The sequence below is a fragment of the Rana temporaria genome, chromosome 7 (assembly GCF_905171775.1).
Source record: "Rana temporaria chromosome 7, aRanTem1.1, whole genome shotgun sequence".
NCBI classification, from domain to species: Eukaryota; Metazoa; Chordata; class Amphibia; order Anura; family Ranidae; genus Rana; species Rana temporaria.
This window is the reverse complement of record NC_053495.1, coordinates 31,538,699-31,557,429: the sequence shown is the minus strand read 5'-3', so window position 1 is coordinate 31,557,429 and position 18,731 is coordinate 31,538,699. Positions and strand designations below refer to the sequence as shown.

Sequence of the window (18,731 nt, the reverse complement as noted above, 5' to 3'; positions counted from 1 at the left end):
ACATCTTGAAAAGTGACTTGGATTAGCTGTGCAATAGGAAGGTGTTTTGATAGTGTTACACTGCTATCACTCAAGTTTAGGAGTCGTATAGGCACTTTACCTTCAGAGACGGTTACTAGGCTCCTTGCAGCTCTAACTAGAGGATAGTCTTCCAAAACAACAGGCTCTACCAGGGCTTGGTAGTCTTGACCTTGGATTCCGACTACAGCTCGGCACCACAAGAGAGTTTCGGTGTTGGGTTTGAGGATCACAGGTTGCTTATCCCGTATGCGGGCACAGCAAATTTCTCCTTTTTCGTTGGTGAATCTCTGTTGCGCATTTAGTACACGGATAGTTTGTTGGATCACCTTCTTAGAATCAGGAGGGGCAGTAGGCACTAACTGGTGCAAGGCTTCTAGCATCTCAACATAACAGTTCCTGAGGACATTCATTCCTAGGACTATTGGAGGGTTAGGGTTATTGTCTCTGACTTGTACCACAATAAGGCCTTGTCGAGGTAGTGTAGTTCCTCCTACTTGAATGGTAGGTTCCCAATAACCATGGACTGGTATGGGTTTGCCGTTACTGGCTATGAGACTCAGCCAGGATTCTGGAGGCTGGGTAAGCTGATTTTGATCCCAGTATTTTTCAAAGGCTGCTTGTTGGATGGTGGTGACTTGGGATCCGGTGTCAACTAGGGCAACAAAAGGGACTCCATTTATTTGAAGTGCCACTTCAGGACGGGATCCGACGTATCTTGGCATCCAGTGGGGATCTTCTGGACCTATTGGTTTACCTCCCGAGGGGTGGTCCTTGGCCTCGGGGGTTTCCCGTTTAACTGCCAGCAGGTTGCTTCTGTATGGCCTGGTTTGTGACAGTACGTGCAGATAGGCCGCTTAGGGGTACTAGTGTGGTCAGGGGGGCGTCCGCCAGAATTTCTGGAATAAGTCTCTCTAGAATTAGAGGGGAAGAGTCTTCTGGACACAGGTTTCTCATCCTCTAGCATTAATGGTTTCTCCCATTGTTCCAATTTTTGGTGGACTTTCTCCAGACTTTTAGTCAGAAAACGGACTTGCTCAGTCAAGGCAGCAACTGCGTCAGGAACTGGAGCTTGGGTTGCCTGACTGACTATAGGTAAAGACTTTACAGGGGTAACCAGCTGTGATACAGGCACGTCAACAGATCTAACAGGTTCTGTTGGTGGGCTTTTTCCTAGGATGCTGATAGCTAATTCTTTGAAATCTAAGAAGGTAGCGCTTGGATGTTGGGCGGCTAACATTCTTAGTTGGCTCTTTAGATTGTCTGTATCGACGCCTTCAATAAATTGTTCTTTCAGGGTTTTGTCCTGATTTTCTGCCTCCCGGGGGTCTACTTGTACAACAGCTCTAAGGGCTTCCTGCAAAGATAATGCAAAGTCTCTGAGTGACTCACCAGATTGCTGTCTCTTGCTGAAGAACCTCATCTTGACCTCTGACACGGTTCTGGGTTCAAAGGTGGTGTAGAGACGTTCAAAAATCTGCTCCATGGTCTTTCTCTCCGAGCTCGGCCAAGATTTCACTTCTCTGAGCGCAGCTCCTTCCAATTGCGCAAGAAGAATCTCCATCTGTTGCTCTGGGGATACAGGGTACAATCTGAACATAGCCAGAATTTTTTCTTTAAAGTCCCTTAAAGTATGAATTTCCCCAGAATATCGTGGGAACCAGGGGGCCCCAAAATAATAAGGCATGGTTAAAGGCATTAAACTTGGTGCTGCAGCGGTTGGTATTGCATTGGGACCGACTGCGGCTGATGCAGAACGTCCTCTGAGGTCGGGCTGCACGTCATCTCCTTGCACAGACATGGTAACAGCAGGTGAGTTTCTAGTTAGGTAAGTCAAATGCGTTTTTAGACACTTTTTGTGCGTTGTTGCTATGGGCAACCGCTGTCTTGCGGGTGTATGGCCCTTTAAGAATTTAATGCCAGCTGAATGCAATGCTGCAGCGATGTTGATTTTGGGTCTCTGGCAGCCATTTTAAGTGAATGGAAATAGTCAATTCAAATACTGCATGCAGTTTTGTTAACACACAAATGTATGATTTTCTCACTTTGGATGCTGCGATTTTTATGCTGATAACTGGGATAACGCTTCCATGCAACTTTTAAACAGTTTAAACAGTTCTGTGGCCCCACACAGCATGCAATAAGTAAACAGTCTCTCAATAAAGCAAAGGGGCTTATTCTGATGCAACAGTCTTTTAGATAGGGCGCAGGGGTAATGATCCTGTTCGTGATGCCAATTTTTCTTATGCGACGAGCCAGAACCGCAGGGGAACACGTGAGGTGCACGGTGGGCCGATGAGAGACAGCAATAATACAGTTCATCGGTTTACTCACGGTTAGCAGAAAGCCTCCCTGGGCCGGTCGCACAGTGAAAGGGAAGACAGCACAGGATCCTCTGGGGCACGCTCTGCGATAGGGAAACGCCAGCCAAGATGGTGGTTGAGGTGCCCGTGATGACAGGGGTGTTTAGAGTGCTTGTGGCGGCTGGGTCCCTTGATGATATTTGTCGTGACGCCAGTACCGTTAATGGTGGTACAACCAGTTGTAGTAACAATGTTAAAGAATGAGGTAGACAGTGGCAGAATACAACTCACAACTTTTTTTTTTTTATCAATAACAGTTTTTTATTTTGAAAAAAAGGGCAGTACAAAATATGGCAACATATCTGGTGGAAGAGAAGAGAAGAGGTACACAATTCCAGCTTAATGTGCTTACACAGTGGTTTCATAGTTATTTGTACTATCAGTAGCTTATAAAATAACAGGATTCAAACAAAAGAGCAAGTGGAGAGGGAGAGAAAAGGAAGAGAGAAAAAGAAAAAGGAGAGGATAGAAAAAGGGAGAGAGGAGAGGGGGAAGCAGGCAAGAGGGGTGGGTGTTGTAGCATACCTCGGTGGTCTGTCGTCGGCTCACGGCGGGTCCTCCCTCACATGCCACCTCTCCCAGACAAGGTCATGATCCTCTAGTCTGTCCCGGATCCTAGCCGTCATTTTTTCCATGAGTTCTACATCCTTGACCCTAACGTAGAGGGCCTCTTGGGTTGGGGGCATCGGTTTCTTCCAGTTTAGTGCTATCAAGCACTTTGCCGCCGTGATAATGTGTCTTAACAGCTTTTTATAAGGTTTGGCTATGCGAGGTTGGGACAGGCCCAAAAGGAATAGCTTCGGGGAGAGGGGTATGGGCACCTCCAGGAGGCGGGTCAGGAGCTCTCGTGTCTGAGTCCAGAACGGGACAATCAAGGGGCAGGCCCAATATATGTGAAACAATGTGCCCCTCGCTTGGTTACATCGCCAGCACCGGTCAGAGGTGGAGGGGTAGATCTTGTGGAGAACGTCCGGGGTCAGGTACCAAAAAAACAGCACTTTGTATGCATTCTCCTTATAAAGGGTACAGATAGAGCTTTTGGCCGCCTGTCTCCAAACCGCTCCCCACTCCTCCTCCGAGAGCACCTCCCCAAGCTCCCTCTCCCATCGAAGCATATAGGCGTGTTTACCGTGTTGTTGGAAGGAGTGTTCATTTAAGATTTGGTATATGTCTGATATAAGGCCCCTTCGAGCTGTGCCCTCTAGTATAATGCGCTCAAATGGGGTTGGCTTCGAGAAGAGGAGCCGAGGGGCTACTGTGTGGGCGTAGTGGCGGATCTGTAGGTAGCTGAAGAAAGCTTGTCGTGGAATGTCATGTTTGGCTTGAAGATCAGCGAAGGAGTGTAGGGTGCGGGACCTGGGATCTACTAAATGGCCAAAATGAAATAGGTTTCGCGAGGCCCAGGGCCATGACATCGGGTGGGTGAGGCTTGTCGGTACTTTAGGGTTATAGAGAAAGGAAGTCAGCAGGGAGCTATCAGATTTCAGTCGGCAGCCTTGGGCTAGCCTCCTCCATATGCTTTGAAGCTGCCGCATGGAGCCTAGCAAACGTCCTGGCTCCACTGACGCGTTCGCGTTCCAGAGGAGGTTATTGGGGTGAATTGGTGCCAGCCAAATCTTTTCCACCTCCGTCCACCTATTGTAGGACTTCTGGGGAAACCATGATGCCACCGCTCGTAGCTGTGAGGCCTGGTAGTATTTCACCAGGTCTGGGAAGGCCAGGCCTCCCTCGGTTCGCGCCGCCGCCATGACCGAACGTGGGATCCTGTGGCGCTTGTAGTTCCACACATATCGGAGGAGGTCTGCTTGTAGGGCTCGCAAATGGGCGCATGGGACTGGGATGGGAAGGGTCTGGAACAGATACAGCAGTTTTTGAAGGATCACCATTTTTATGGCCGCTATCCGGCCCAGAAGGGATATCTGATGGGGCTTCCATTTATGGATCAGCGCCCTGATCGAGCTATAAAGGGGGGGGAAATTGGCCTGGTACAGGGATGCAAAGTCCGGGGTCAGATGGACCCCCAGGTATTTCAGGGAGGTTCGCTCCCAGTGATATGGGAAGACTGACTGCATGTGTAGGGTCTCTGGTTCGGGCATGTTTATCGGCATGGCCATCGACTTGGAGGTGTTGGTTTTGTATCCCGAGAGGGCCCCGTATCGTTCAAGTTCAACGTGAAGATTGGGCAGGGAGATGCGGGGGCGCGTCAATGTTAGAATAATATCGTCAGCAAAGAGGGAGATCTTAAATTCCCTCCCCCTTACTGGAATACCCCGAATGTCCGGGTTACCGCGGATCGTCGCTGCTAGGGGCTCGACGCACAGAGCGAAGAGCAGGGGGGAGAGTGGGCACCCTTGGCGGGTTCCATTGGTGACAGGGAAGGTGGACGAAGTGGCAAAGGGAGTTTTTACCTGTGATAACGGGTTGGTATAGAGGTGTCGGACCGCCTGAAGAAAAGGTCCCCTAAACCCCATGTGTTTCAACGTGGCGAGCATGAAGGGCCAGCCAAGGCGGTCGAACGCCTTTTCTGCGTCTAGGCTTAGGAGCAAAGATTCCGAGCCCTCCCTGCCCGCCACGTCAATTAGGTCAATCACCTTTCTCGTATTGTCCCCCGCTTGGCGGAGGGGGACAAAGCCCACCTGGTCTTTATGGACCAGGGAGGGCAAGACTACATTTAAACGGAGGGAGAGGACCTTTGTAAATATTTTGAGGTCTGAGTTTAATAGGGCTATTGGCCTGTAGCTTGCGCATAATGAAGGGTCCTTGTCAGGTTTAGGAATGAGGGTGATAAATGATCGCTGCATATCCTGCGGGATGGGGGTCTGTTGTAGAAAGGCGTTGAAGAGTTTAGTCATGTGGGGGAGAAGTGTGGGGAGAAAGGTCTTATAATATTCGTATGGAAACCCGTCTGGACCTGGGGACTTGTGGGCGGGCAGGGCCTTAATGGCCCGGGTTAGCTCCTCATCCGTGATGGGAGCATTAAGGGGGATCAGGTCCTCCGGTTGTAGCCGAGGGATGCCCGCCTGTGTCAGGTATTGTGTCATCCTATCAAGTAGGTCGGGGGTGGGTGGGTTATGGGGAATTTCAGGCCTGTTGTACAGATCCGCGTAAAATGCTGCGAATGCGTCCGCAATACTTTGCGGGTGGGATATGGTGTTGCCCGATCTGTCCTGGACCTGGTGCGGGGTGGAAGCGAGGGAGCGATCGGCTAGCTTCCGTGCTAATAGAGCTTGCGCCTTATTGCCCTTATCATAGTATACCTGGCGGAGGCGGACAAGGGCCTTCTCGACTCGACCCAGCGCGAGGTCCCGGAGTGTCGACCACACTAGGGTAATGCGTTTAAGAAGCGTCAGGGAGGGTGAGGTCTGGAGACGGGATTCTAGGGCTTGAAGCTGCGCTTCCGCCTGTTTTTTAGCTGACTCAGCGTTCCTCTTAAGGGCCGATGAGATGGCCATACAGCGTCCCCTGATTACCGCTTTATGAGCGGCCCACAGTGTGGTGGTGGATATGTCCTGCGTATCGTTTTCGCTAAAATACAATTGTAGGGCAGTTTCTATCTCCATTTTGGAGGGGATGTGCTTCAGGAGGAAATCATTCAGTCGCCAGTTACAAGGCCTGCGGTTGGGAGCGGTCAGGTCGAGGGTCAACGTAATGGGAGCGTGGTCAGACCAGGAGATGGGTAGTATCTGTGCGGAGCTAGTAGCGCGTAGCGTGGTATTATTAACTAGAAAGTAATCTATGCGTGAGTGTGTGTGATGGGGGGACAACTCACAACTTTTACTGTGTCTGGTTTTGGTTGCAGTACAAACATCCAGTTAGAATACAGTCTCTGGGTAAATAGAGGAGTTCTGCTGATCCACTGCTAATAGGCTTTAGTAGGCCTGGACTCAGGCTGTGGTTCAGTATAATGCTTACTTGTGTCTGGTCCCTTTTGAATCCAGTGACATGGGTGAGGTTGCCGGAGGCTAATAAATCCTTCACCTTTATACTCAAAGGTCTTTGCTGCCGATTAATGGCTTTTATCCTTTGATTTTAGCAGTTTAAATGTGTCCCTTCTCTGGACTGACCTTCACATTCTCCTTTCTCTCTCCACACTGCTTCCTGTACTGAACAACTGACCACAGATAAGCCTGAGCTGGGATAGATTTCCCAGAGTGGTGCTATCCCCATCTTGTGGTGGGAAGTAAGAAGCACACCTGACCAGCCTATGAACAGGGATACCACAGGTATACAATGCAAAATGACATGCAATATAGCAATGACAAAGAAGTAATACTTTTGCAGTTCCCACATGTCCTGAGTGGGACGCTGCACCCGTTGTTTATATTGTTGGGAGGGCCAGTACCCCATTGTTGGTATCAGGTGATGGAATAGTACTCCTTGGTGTCAGTGAAAGAAATAGTGTCCTATTGTTGGTGTCAGAGGGAGAAATAGTGCCCTGTCGTTGTCAGTGGGAGGAATAGTGCCTTGTATCTGTGGGAGGAATAGTGCTCCAAGGGCCAGATAAAGGCAAGCAAAGTGCCACAGCTTGTACACCACTGTTTTTGAGGCTCCATTCACACCTATGCAGTTTGGCCTTGAGCGTATCTGCAGTGCTTTTTGGGCCAGATTCTCAAAAGAGATACGATGGTGTATCTCAAGATACACCGTCGTATCTCTGTTTTTGGCCCCGGGTATCTATGCGTCTGATTCCTAGAATCATTTACGCATAGATACGGCGTAGATCCGACTGGTGTAAGTCACTTACACCGTCGGATCTTAGATGTAATTCTACGCTAGCCGCTAGGTGGCGTTTACGTTGATTTCTCATTTGACTATGCAAATGAGCCTGATACGCCGATTCCCGAACGTTTTTGCGCCGCCTCGTTGTCGTTTACGTCGTTTCCGTAAGCGTAAACTTACCCCTGCTATATGAGGGGTAAGTTTACGAAGGTCCGTCGTATGCCATGTTAAGTATGGCGTCGGGACAGCGTCGTATTTTTCCGTCGTTTACCTAAGTCGTTCGCGAATACGGCTTTACGTTAATGACGCTCACGTCGGCCTCAATGACGTTTTCCGTCATGAGCTGGAGCATGCGCACTGGGCTATTTTTACAGCCGGCGCATACGCAGTGCGATCATCGCGGGGGCGTGCTTAATTTAAATACAAGCCGCCCCCTTTGAATTACGCGGCCTAACGCCGGGCCATTTACACTACCCCCCCGCAAACTACGGAGCAAGTGCTTTGAGAATACGGCACTTGCTCCAGTAAGTTGCGGCGGCATGGTGTAAATGGCTTACGCTACGCCGCCGCAGATTCTACGAGAATCTGGCCCTTTGTGTTTTTTTACAGCAATTTTGCAGCAATAGGCGGTTTTTATACTCTTTATGTTATTTTTTTGCAAATTTGCTGTTGGGCAGATTAAAAAAAAGGCAAATCGCTTCATAATCACGGTATAACTCGGTTGGAAACTGCACTACATGCTTTTCTGCAGCTTCTCCATTGAAGTCTACTGAACCAATACAGTAAAAAAAAAAAAAAGCACAGTTTTGCATTTAAAAAAGGCTCAAAAATCCATTGATAAGAACGTGTTCTATAGGAACAAATGTTCAAAATAATGTCCTGTGTTTCTGCAAAAAGCATGAAAAAAATGCATTGGTGTGAATGAAAAGTTATGAAGGATTGGGTCTATGGCTGCATTTTTACACACCCTATGCTGATCTCTACTGGAAAGTACCGTATTTACTGGGTATAGCGCGCACGGGCGTATATAGCGCGCACTCAGTTCTAGCAGGGAAATTTCCTGAAAAAAAAATTACTTACAGTTTAAATGTCCCTCTTCGGTGTCTTGCCCGGGCGTCCATCGGCGGCCTTGTCCGGTCCGGCGTCCGTCTTCGGCCTTCGTGGTGTCCTCCCCGCTTCTCCCGCGCTGTCTCCGAGCGCCGCTGCCGACATATACTGAGCGCAGTACACTCGGCTAGGCTCGGCCATGCTCAGCCCCTCTCGCAGGGCGTGACCGTTGCCGAGCGCGGCCGAGCATAGCTGAGTGTACTGCGCTCGGTATATGTCGGTGGCGGCGCTCAGAGACAGGGGATCGGCGTATAACGCGCACCCATGATTTTCCCCTGTTTTTAAGGGGGAAAAAGTGCACGTTATACTCCGATAAATACGGTAATACTCTGTAAAGTGCTGCAAAAGTTGCTGGAAATATAACTGTGTACGTTAATAAAATATATAAATATGTGTTTAAATGACATATCAGGTTTTTCTAATTGCAGTGCCTTGTGACTTGTGGGAAGGGACATAAACACAGACAGACGTGGTGTCAATTCGGCGAAACGCGAGTAAATGATAGAGACTGCAATCCAGAGACAAAGCCGATTTCAGTCCAAAGTTGCCAGCAACAAGAATGTGCATCATGGCAAGTTGGCCCATGGGGACAGGTAGGCTGTTTTCTTCACTGTGCATCTTTTGTTAATTCTTGGATATGTTATGTGCATTTTCTGTGCCTATAAACGTATCTTCAGCATAGGTGTTACATTAAACTCTTTTGTCTCCCAAATGATTTTCAATACTGTTCAGCCAGTCTTATGATTCATGTGTTTAGAGCACCAAATGAAAGGCTTAAGAGTCCTAGATCTTTTTATATTGATAATGGTTCACAAAAAACAACATACAACAGCCAGCGCATTTCAGGGACTCAAAGACTATCCCCTCCTTCAGGGCTTAAAGGGGTTGTAAAGACAAAAATATTTTCCTCTTAAATTAAAGTCTGACAGTAGCTGATAACTTTAAAAGTAATGTTTTGAATTATAACTAGTTTGATACCTGTTGAAATCGAGCTGTTTTATTCACCTCCAGCACTCCTGAATCGTTATTCTCACCGATTTCCTGGTTTGCGGTGCGCATTCATTCTTGCTACATCACGGCCTAATGGGAACTACAGTTTCCATTAGGCTTAGCCTCCATGCCTGTGAGGGATAAGAGAGCATCTTCACGCAGGGCTGTAGTCATAGGAAGGGGGTGAGCACATTCTGCTTTCCACCATGCAAAACGGCTCAGATGCTGGTGGAAAGCAAGAAGAGGAGAGACAGGAAATGGCATTTTCAAACCTGGATTACTGTATTTTGGAGGTCAAAAGGAAAAAACAAGGTAAGTGATATTTAAATGCTCTAGCTTACAGCAATCAATTGATCTAATAAAAAACGAACCTTTAGTGTTCCTTTAAGCATCTGAATAATTTAATGGATTCAAGTATGGATCAATAACTGGGAGTTCATTGTTTGCTGTGTAAGGCTGGGTTCAAACATGCGAATTGGATGTGAGTTTTTACCACATCCAATTCGCATTAATTGGAGCTGGTTCACACATGTCTGCGGACAGCGATGGTCCGGATTGCAGAAGGCTCCTGTGCATGCTTGGGTCTGGTTCAGGTGCGAATTCAGGCAAAAATGCGGACCCGAATCACACCTGAACCGGTAAACAGACATGCACTGGACCACAAGCATGAACCTGCTGGCGCACATATGTGAGCCCGGCCTAAAGGTTGGGCATTACAAGGATTAGTGAATCAGGCAGCATAGCAAGGTCCTGGACCCCCTGTGGGTTACACTGCAGCAGAGCATTATTCCTGGTCAATGACCAGGCCCATGCTGTGATTGGATAGCTCACCAGTACCAGTGCCAGCACCAGTGTGCTGATGAGGTCATACCTGCACTCTTTCCTCCTGGCGTATTTATAGGCCCCTTTCGCACAGGCTTTCCGATCAGATCCACCTGTCAGTTTTTCAGGTGGACCTGATCGGACGCTCCATTCACCCCTATGGAGTGGCAGATTTATGCGGTGACATGTCCGCTGACATCCACCAATATCCGATCCGATCCTGTCTGTGAAATCCAGATGGATGGTGACCCTATTTTCCATCCGTCTGGAGGATTGGATCAGATGAAAATGGAAAGGCGGTCTGTTTTCATCTGATCTCCTCATAGAGGCGAGCGGGGCTCTGACAGGTCCATCTCTGCACAGTGAGCGGAGACGGACCTGTCATCCACCTGCTCAGCAGGGATCAGCGGATTGATGCCTGCTGAGCAAACCAGAGTCCGTTGGGTGGACTGCCCGTGTAAAAGGACCTATGGGGGTTGATTTAGTAAAGTCAAATAGACTGCAGTTTGTCCAAAGCTTAGTAAATGAGGTAAAGCTTCACTTTGCAAAAAAGTATCCAATCATATGTACGGAAAAAAAAAAAAAATGTTTTTGCTTGCACATGATTGGATGATGGAGGTCATTTACTAATCTCTGGAGCAACTGCACTTTCAGAGTGCACAGTCTATTTGCCTTTAATAAATCAACCACAGCGGGGTATTTACGAACGGCAAATTGAAATTGCACTGAAAGTGCACTTGGAAGTGTAGTCGCTGTAAATCTGAGGGGTAGATCTGAAATGAGGGGAAGCTCTGCTGATTTTTTTCATCCAATCATGTGCAAGCTAAAATGCTATTTTTTATTTTCCTTGCATGTCCCCCTCAGATCTACAGCGACTTTGCACTTGTAGTTTGCACTTGTAGTTTGCACTTGTAGTGCAAAGTGGATTTGCCTTTCGTAAATCACCCCCCATAATGTTAAGCTGAGAGATTTGTGCAAAGCCACATTCAGTAGCCTCTGGAACAGGCTGCTGGCCCTCCAAGTAAAGATATTGCCTGGGATACCAGTAAAAAACATCCAGGGGTTCTAACCCTTCATTTTTAAAGAGGTGGTTCACCCTGCTGAACAACATTTCAGCATACAATTCGGCATCGTAGCGCGAGCTACAGTATGCCGGTCTTCCATTTTTTATCCCCGTACTCACTGTTTAATCGTACCTAGACGATTCCGTCTGCCGCGGGGAATGGGCGTTCCTAGCAAGAGGGAGGGTGATTGACGGCCGGCTCTGGCACGTCACGCTCCCGGAAGACAGCCGGAGTAGGTCTCGGCTCTTCACGGCGCCTGCGCACAGGCTATGCGCAGGCGCCGTGAAGAGCCAAGCCTATTTCGGCTATTTCCGGAGAAGCGTGGCGCGCCAGAGCCGGCCGTCAATCACCTTCCGTCTGGATTGGAACGCCCATTCCCCGTGGGCAGTCGGAATCGTCTAGGTAGGATTAAACAGTGAGTACGGGGATAAAAAATGTAAGACCGGCATACTGTAGCTCGCGCTACGATGCCGAATTTTATGCTAGAATAAAAAAAAAAAAAATTTTTTTTTTTTAATAGGGTGAACCCCCGCTTTAAGTACTAATCCACCTAATTATAAGCTGAATTACAGATACAGATTGCATATCGTATATCTGTAGTGAAACGCATTAGCGATTGAGCAGTTCACAGTAGCGCACCACCTTATGACTCAAAATGTGAGATATTCTAGTTTTGAATAATTGTTTTCTTTCTGTCTTTGTTACTTCAGCGGATTTAAGATCTGGTTGGTGTCTTGGCAGTAATTCCTTGTATAAGGATTAATGTTTTAAAAAGAAAAATCAAATGTACTTCTGAAATCCTCATACCATTGGAAATTCTTAACTTTTACTTGGAGAGTCAGCAAATGAAGCATGTTTAATCCCAGCCAGTAGGTTAGCAAGCTGACCTACATTTCCAAATGGCATGATTCACATACTTAAAGGAACACTGAATTTTAACCCTGTTTTCTGTAATCTTGCTCTTTTTCAAAACCACTTTTGTGTAAGATTCTCCTGTGAGATGCCATTAGCCTTTCTGCCTTGGCCTTGTTAGAAATGTTTAATGGGGCATTGCTTCACTAACTGGCCCTATTCTAAAGCAGTTCAGGGACAAACTATGCTATAGAGAAGGGGGATGGACGTATTGGCATATAGCACAGCACAGAGAAAGGACCTGTTTGCATTTTATATTAACCTCCCTGGCGGTATGATTCTTTCAGTAAAAAGGCGCTGAAAGTGGTACCATTATTTGCAAGGAAATTTGGCGTTTTATATTGTAGGTCTGTAATTTTTAGAAATAACTCACTTAAATCTGACCAAACAAGAGTCTAATAGGCATCCCGGGTATGACATTTTTTTAAAAACAAAATGATAAATTATAATATAATAAATAATTATAACAAATAATAATATAATTATAATAAAAATTATTCAATAATGTAATCAACTCAAAATCACTGAAATTTGCTCAGTTGCAGAATTGTCGCTGTCATTATTATTATTTTTTTATGACGGATTTCCCCACAAATCGCTATCGCACAATTCTGCAAGTGATTATAATTTAATATCGCTGTTTTTTAGCTGATCTAAAACCATTTTTGACATAAAGGGACACTTTTGGTTGCTATGGACTATCTACAGTTTGCAGGGAGAAAAAACGTTTTTATTATATAAAAGAACATGTAGGGCACTGGGCAGACCACTAGGGACAAGGGGGGTGTGTATTTTTTACATACAGTACTGTAATCTATAAGATTACAGTATACTGTATGTAAAGTGTTTGTTTACTTTTTTGAATTTGGCGCCGTTCTCCGCCCCCGTGCGTCGTAACGTCGCAGGGAACGGAGATCGGCGGCACAGGAGGACGCTGTGTGAATCGAGCGAGGTCCCGCTCGCTCGAACAGCGCGGTGGCATCGCTGGATCCAGGGACAAGGTAAGTAAACAGTGCCCGTGGATCTAGCGAGGCGAGCCCGAGTCTGACTCGGGGTTACCGCTCGCAGCAGGAAAATCTAACCCCGAGTCAGACTCGGGAATACCGCCAGGCAGGTTAAGCAGAACTCCAGGCAAATAGCTAATGATGCACTTGAAGTACATATAAGGGAGGTGTCATACCTGCCAAAGGATTTATAATCCTGTCCACCCAATTCTAAGGTTTATGCAGCTCTGCCACACAACACAGCCTAGCCTGACAGGGCAAAAAGCTGGATTTTCCTACAACTAAAATTAATCAGAACATATTTTTTTTTTTTAACAACAAACAGGTCATACTTACCAGCTCTGTGCAATGGGATTGCACAGAGCAGCCCCGATCCTCCTTGTTTCATGTCCCCCGCTAGTGCTCCCGGCTCCTCTCCCCTTCCGAGTGCTCCCATAGCAAGCCACTTGCTATGGGGGCACTCATGCATGCTTACGCCCATGCCGGGTCTGTGTGTACATTTAGACACAGAGCACAGCTAAGCCCAGCCTCACCCCGCCTCACTGCTGCCTCTCTGGCTAATGAAGAGAGAGAGCTGGGAGAGCTGCTGCTCTGGTGTACCTACCTGGATTGAGATCGGGCTCAGGTAAGTATAAGGGGGAGCTGGGGAGGGAGGTGCTTGCAAAAGGGTTTTTACATCAAAGGGGTAGTAAACTCTTGGGAAAATAAACATTTCCTCCTATTGCATTGCATACTAGCACATTATGAAAGACGCGTTGAAACAAAGCTATATTTCTGCTCTAAGAATGTGTACATAGATGGATTTATTTTTCTGTTGCAATTCAGATGCAATGTGCAATCATCATCCTAACAGTATTTACATTCACAGTGCACGGCGGCGTGTGGCGCAGGTTATCAGATGAGAGCTGTGAAATGCGTTGTGGGTGCTTATGGGGCTGTGGTGGATGACAGCGAATGCAATGCAGCCACTCGACCTACTGATACCCAGGTAAGAACCCCACATTTATACACAACTTGCTTGTATTCATATTAAAGTGTAACCTAAAAAACAAGAGTCGATAGACATTAAAGACAACCCTCCATCCAGTCATTATTGGCCGGGTTCGGGTGATGTAGGTGCAGCAGACATCCCTGAATAAGTGTTACACAAATTGTCCAATCTCCTATGGACTCCCTGTGCTCCACTTGGCTTTCCCTAATACTTTTGTCCTGAGCAGAATCCCTTTTACAACTGCAGCTCTTATGTTTAGGGCAATAACTAGCATAGAAAACATGATCATATTGACCATGCGTGCTCAAGGGTAAAATCTTTTTTTTTTTTTATGTATTGAATAGAGTTTTTAATAGTTAAGACCAATGTCAGTTTTTTTTATGAAGGATAAGGGGTTGCTGTCTATGTTTCATCATGGACATTTCCCTTTTCACTTCCTGTCCAGGAGACACAACAGGAAATGTGTAAAAATTTGGTCACTTGAGCAAATATCCCTATTGGTACATTTCTAATTATCATAAGATCCCAAAACTAGGCATTACACACACTGCAGCTTGATCCAGTAGGGACCCTCAACCATCAGCAGCAGAAGAAGAAGAATTGTATTTTAGGATTAGTTACACCTGCATTGCTATATGAAGAGATCTCTTTTTTTCTCGTCGAGATTCTGGCCAGATTTCCAGACGAGGAACCTGAAATCGTAAAATGGTGTATAATATTGCGCACCCTGTAGTGTATCTATACCTAGGCTGCCAACATAACAAAGTGAACTCTTCGTGAACAAAATAGAAAATAAAATGTAGCGCCAAAAACAAGTGAAATAACAACCTAGTAAGGTATTATTAGAAGTGATAAGGACTCTATCTAGACTACACAGAACAACAAACACACAGGGGGTATAAACCAACCTGTCTGTTGTGTCTAGAATCTATAGAGTATCCCTAACAAGATAACACCCCAAAATCAAGTGAAAAGTGGTGATCAGATGTGATCAAAATCACAACCAAAAGACATATATATATGTGACGTAATGAGGTGAATAAACATAAATGAATGAAATAACAGCACCATGTAATAGCACACTATGGTGAGCAAACATGCAAACAAAAAATGTCAATTATGCGTGATGCATGGATATTCAAATCCAGTGTCCCGTGAATAAGACGTATTGTTTATAATACTTGGGTGTAGCCACAATACTCAATAATTGGGGCAATAATGCCACCTGTTGGATGGTCAGTAGACTGGTTGTAAATAGTCCTGTATAGTGCACAGTGAAGACGATCTGCAAAATCCTCAACTGTATAGGGTAGAGCTTCAAATCTTCAAACAGTAGACATGGGAACAATAGTAATGAATGGATACTCTTACCGGAACTGGTGGACCCTCTAACGCACCGTACGGTGGGAGGGTCGTCAGAGCTTGGTTAGACCGTCTGTCTCCCTGTTCCAGATATCCACAGAACGACAGTCCTGGACCGTGGAACCTGAAATGCCTCGTACACACGCACGGGAATCTCGGCAAGAAGCCGTTTTCTTGCACAAGGCCCTAGATCGAGCTGCCAAAAATGGATGGTCCTCAGAAGATATCAGTAGCCAACTGGACCAGCTTCTGATCATGTGACCACTGTAACAGCCAATCACAGTGATTGTGTTATCGCGGATCATTCACCAAAGGGGTTGGGATTCATTGACTAATATTCTAAATAATAAATAAATAATATTCTAAATAATAAAGCTTGGTAGAAACTGGAGACGTTCTGCGATATTGGGATGTGTAGCATCCCTAAACCTGGCCTTGTTTTATATACCAAGTTCCAGCCAATGGCATCAGCAAAATCTCCTTCAACATTGTCCTCCTTAGCAACAAGTTCAAAAAGTCCTTAATTATGGAAAGGAAACCACCTAACACACCAAACTGATTTTGACAGGACTGTGAAACAGCGGCGTGCCCAGGCGTTCCTGAAACCAAGCAGATTGTCCACAGCAAGACACAGTGGAGATTTGGATCGTGGACACCTGTAAGTGCACTTTGCTCATATGACTTCCTCCTCCTTCGTTTCTTCTCATTGCACGCTGCTCCAGCTCTGAAATGCGTCAGCCCTCTCTGTTTACAGATGAGCGGTGCCTATGTTTTATTACATAAACAAAATTACTTTTTTTCCGATTCCCTGCTCAGTTTCACCAGAGCGCTGCCCCGGGGTCATGTAATGGTTGTTTAAATCTTGCTGGATGGATTTGACCTTATAAAAGGAAAATTCGACGTTAATTGTCATACCAGCCCCCCCACCCTCCACCTTCTTCTCAAGCTAGCACGCTAATCTATATTTATTTATTTCATATTCTGTAAAGGAGAACTCCAAGCAAAATAAAATGTAGAATTTAATTACATTTTTTTTAATATTTTATACTGCTTTCTACAATTTGAAATGTTGCTAAATAATTAGCTGTATAGCTAATTATTTAGCAACATTTCAAAATGTAGAAAGCAGTATAAAATATTAAAAAATATTTAATTAAATTCTACATTTTATTTTGCTCCAAATCACACACTTTTCTACTATTTACAGTATACTTGTATATTATATATACCAGCTAGCAACTGCACACACTGGGGTAGATTCAGAGAACAATTACGCCGGCGTATCCATAGATACGCCGCGTAATTGCTAAGCTGCGCCGGCGTATCTACTTTCTGTATTTAGAAAGCTAGATACGCCGACTTTAGCCTAAGATACGACTGGCATAAGTCTCTTACGCCGTCGTATCTTAGGGTGCATTCTGCCGCTGGCCGCTAGGGGCGCTTCCGTTGTTGTCGGCGTAGAATATGCTAATTTCCTACATACGCCGATTCACAAACGTACGTGCGCCCAGCGTTAGTTTTTTACGTCGTTTGCGTTAAGGCTTTTTCGGCGTAACGTTGTTCCTGCTATTAGGAGGCGCAGCCAATGTTAAGTATGGACGTCGTTCCCGCTTCTAAATTAGAATTTTTTACGTTGTTTGCGTAAGTCGTTCGCGAATAGGGCTGGACGTAATTTACGTTCACGTCGAAACCAATACGTCGTTGCGCCGTACTTGGAAGCAATGCACACTGGGATATGTACACGGACGGCGCATGCACCATCCGTACAAAACGTCAATCACGTCAGGTCATCCTAAATTTACATAAAACACGCCCCCCTTCCACATTTGAATTACGCGCGCTTACGCCGGCCCCTTTTACGCTACGCCGCCGCGACTTACGGAGCAAGTGCTTTGTGAATACAGCACTTGCTCCTGTAAGTTACGGCGGCGTAGCGTAAATACGATATGCTGCGCCGCCGTATCATTGCGCGCCCGTACGTGAATCTACCCCACTATCATTTTGTCCGGCTTTTAATTAAATATTTTTTAATATTTTATACTGCTTTCTACATTTTGAAATTTTGCTAAATAATTAGCTGTGTAGCTAATTATTTTGCAAAATTTCAAAATGTAGAAAGCAGTATAATATATAAAAAAGTATTTACCGTAATTAAATTCTACATTTTATTTTGCTCCAAATCACATACTTGTCTACTACTTACAGTATACTTGTATATTGTATATACCAGCTAGCAACTGCACACACTATCATTTTGTCCGGCTTTGGATCTACCCCATCTACACAGTTTTGACCTAATAGATTTATATGCCAATTAAAATAAAACAAAAACTTATTTTTGTAGTTGTTTCTTTGGATGGGGACGGGAAAGGTTAAAACCTATTGTATGCCAGGATTTTATTTTTGTATCCACATTATAGATATTTACCTTCTCCCTGTCATGGTGACAACTTGTCGCTTTGCAATAATTTTCACCTGGAAGAATATTGTTTTTTTTGTTTTTAAAGAAATATTATTTGAAACAATCAGATCTTTCATTTATTTTTTGTGTACAGCCAAAATAATTTTAAAATAAAATAAGAAAAATAGAATTCAGATTCAGAATACTTTATTAATCCCAAAGGGAAACTATTAACTCTCCCCGTCCGAAGCTGTTTTTTTTTACTATTCCATTATATTAAAGAGAAATTAAACCGAGACGGGTTTTACTTCCTCTTTTTTCTCTGTGCTAACCCTGCAAATGAAAAGCATAATAGGCTAGTATGCATCGCATACTAGCCCATTATGTGACACTTACCTGCAAACAAAGCCCACGCCGTCCCCTGTAAACGACACTTCCATTTTTGCCCCTCTTCCTTCCATGGGCCGTGGACTCCGGCTCTGTGATTGGCCAGAGCTGTGCGACGTCACTCTTGCACATGCGCGTGGGAGCCGCCAGTAACGGTACACACTAGGGAACAAGTGAAATATCTCCTAAACGGTGCATGTTTAGGAGATATTTCCACTACCTATAGGTAAGCCTTATTCTAGGCTTACCTATAGGTAAAAGTCAGCAGGGAGGGTGTCCAACCATTTCAAAGCGGGGGTTCACCCTAAAAACAAAAAATCTTGGTCTACCATGCCATCCAGCATACTAGCGTCAGCTACAGTATGCCTTTATTTTTATTTTTTGAGCTGTACTTACAGTTTAATCCTTTAGTTTAGTTTCAGACTCCCGCGGGGAGTAGGCGTTCCTATGAGGAGGGGAACATGATTGATGGCCGGCTATGGCGCATCACGCGTTCCGAAAATAGCCGAAATAGGACTCGGAGCTATACGGCGCCTGTGCAGTCAGCTCCTAGTCTGTGCACAGGCGCCGTATAGTGCCGTGAAGAGCCAA

At 45.6% G+C, this 18,731-nt stretch overlaps 1 protein-coding gene across 1 annotated transcript in view; it reads left to right on the top strand.

The window, feature by feature from the left end:
• ADAMTS9 (ADAM metallopeptidase with thrombospondin type 1 motif 9) overlaps nucleotides 1-18,731 on the top strand; it is a 350,073-nt gene that overhangs the window by 178,218 nt on the left and 153,124 nt on the right. The window contains exons 22-24 of the mRNA XM_040359179.1: nucleotides 8,636-8,800; nucleotides 13,868-13,987; nucleotides 15,921-16,010. Coding sequence (XP_040215113.1) covers nucleotides 8,636-8,800; nucleotides 13,868-13,987; nucleotides 15,921-16,010 — 375 coding nt within the window. The remainder of the gene's footprint in view (nucleotides 1-8,635; nucleotides 8,801-13,867; nucleotides 13,988-15,920; nucleotides 16,011-18,731) is intronic.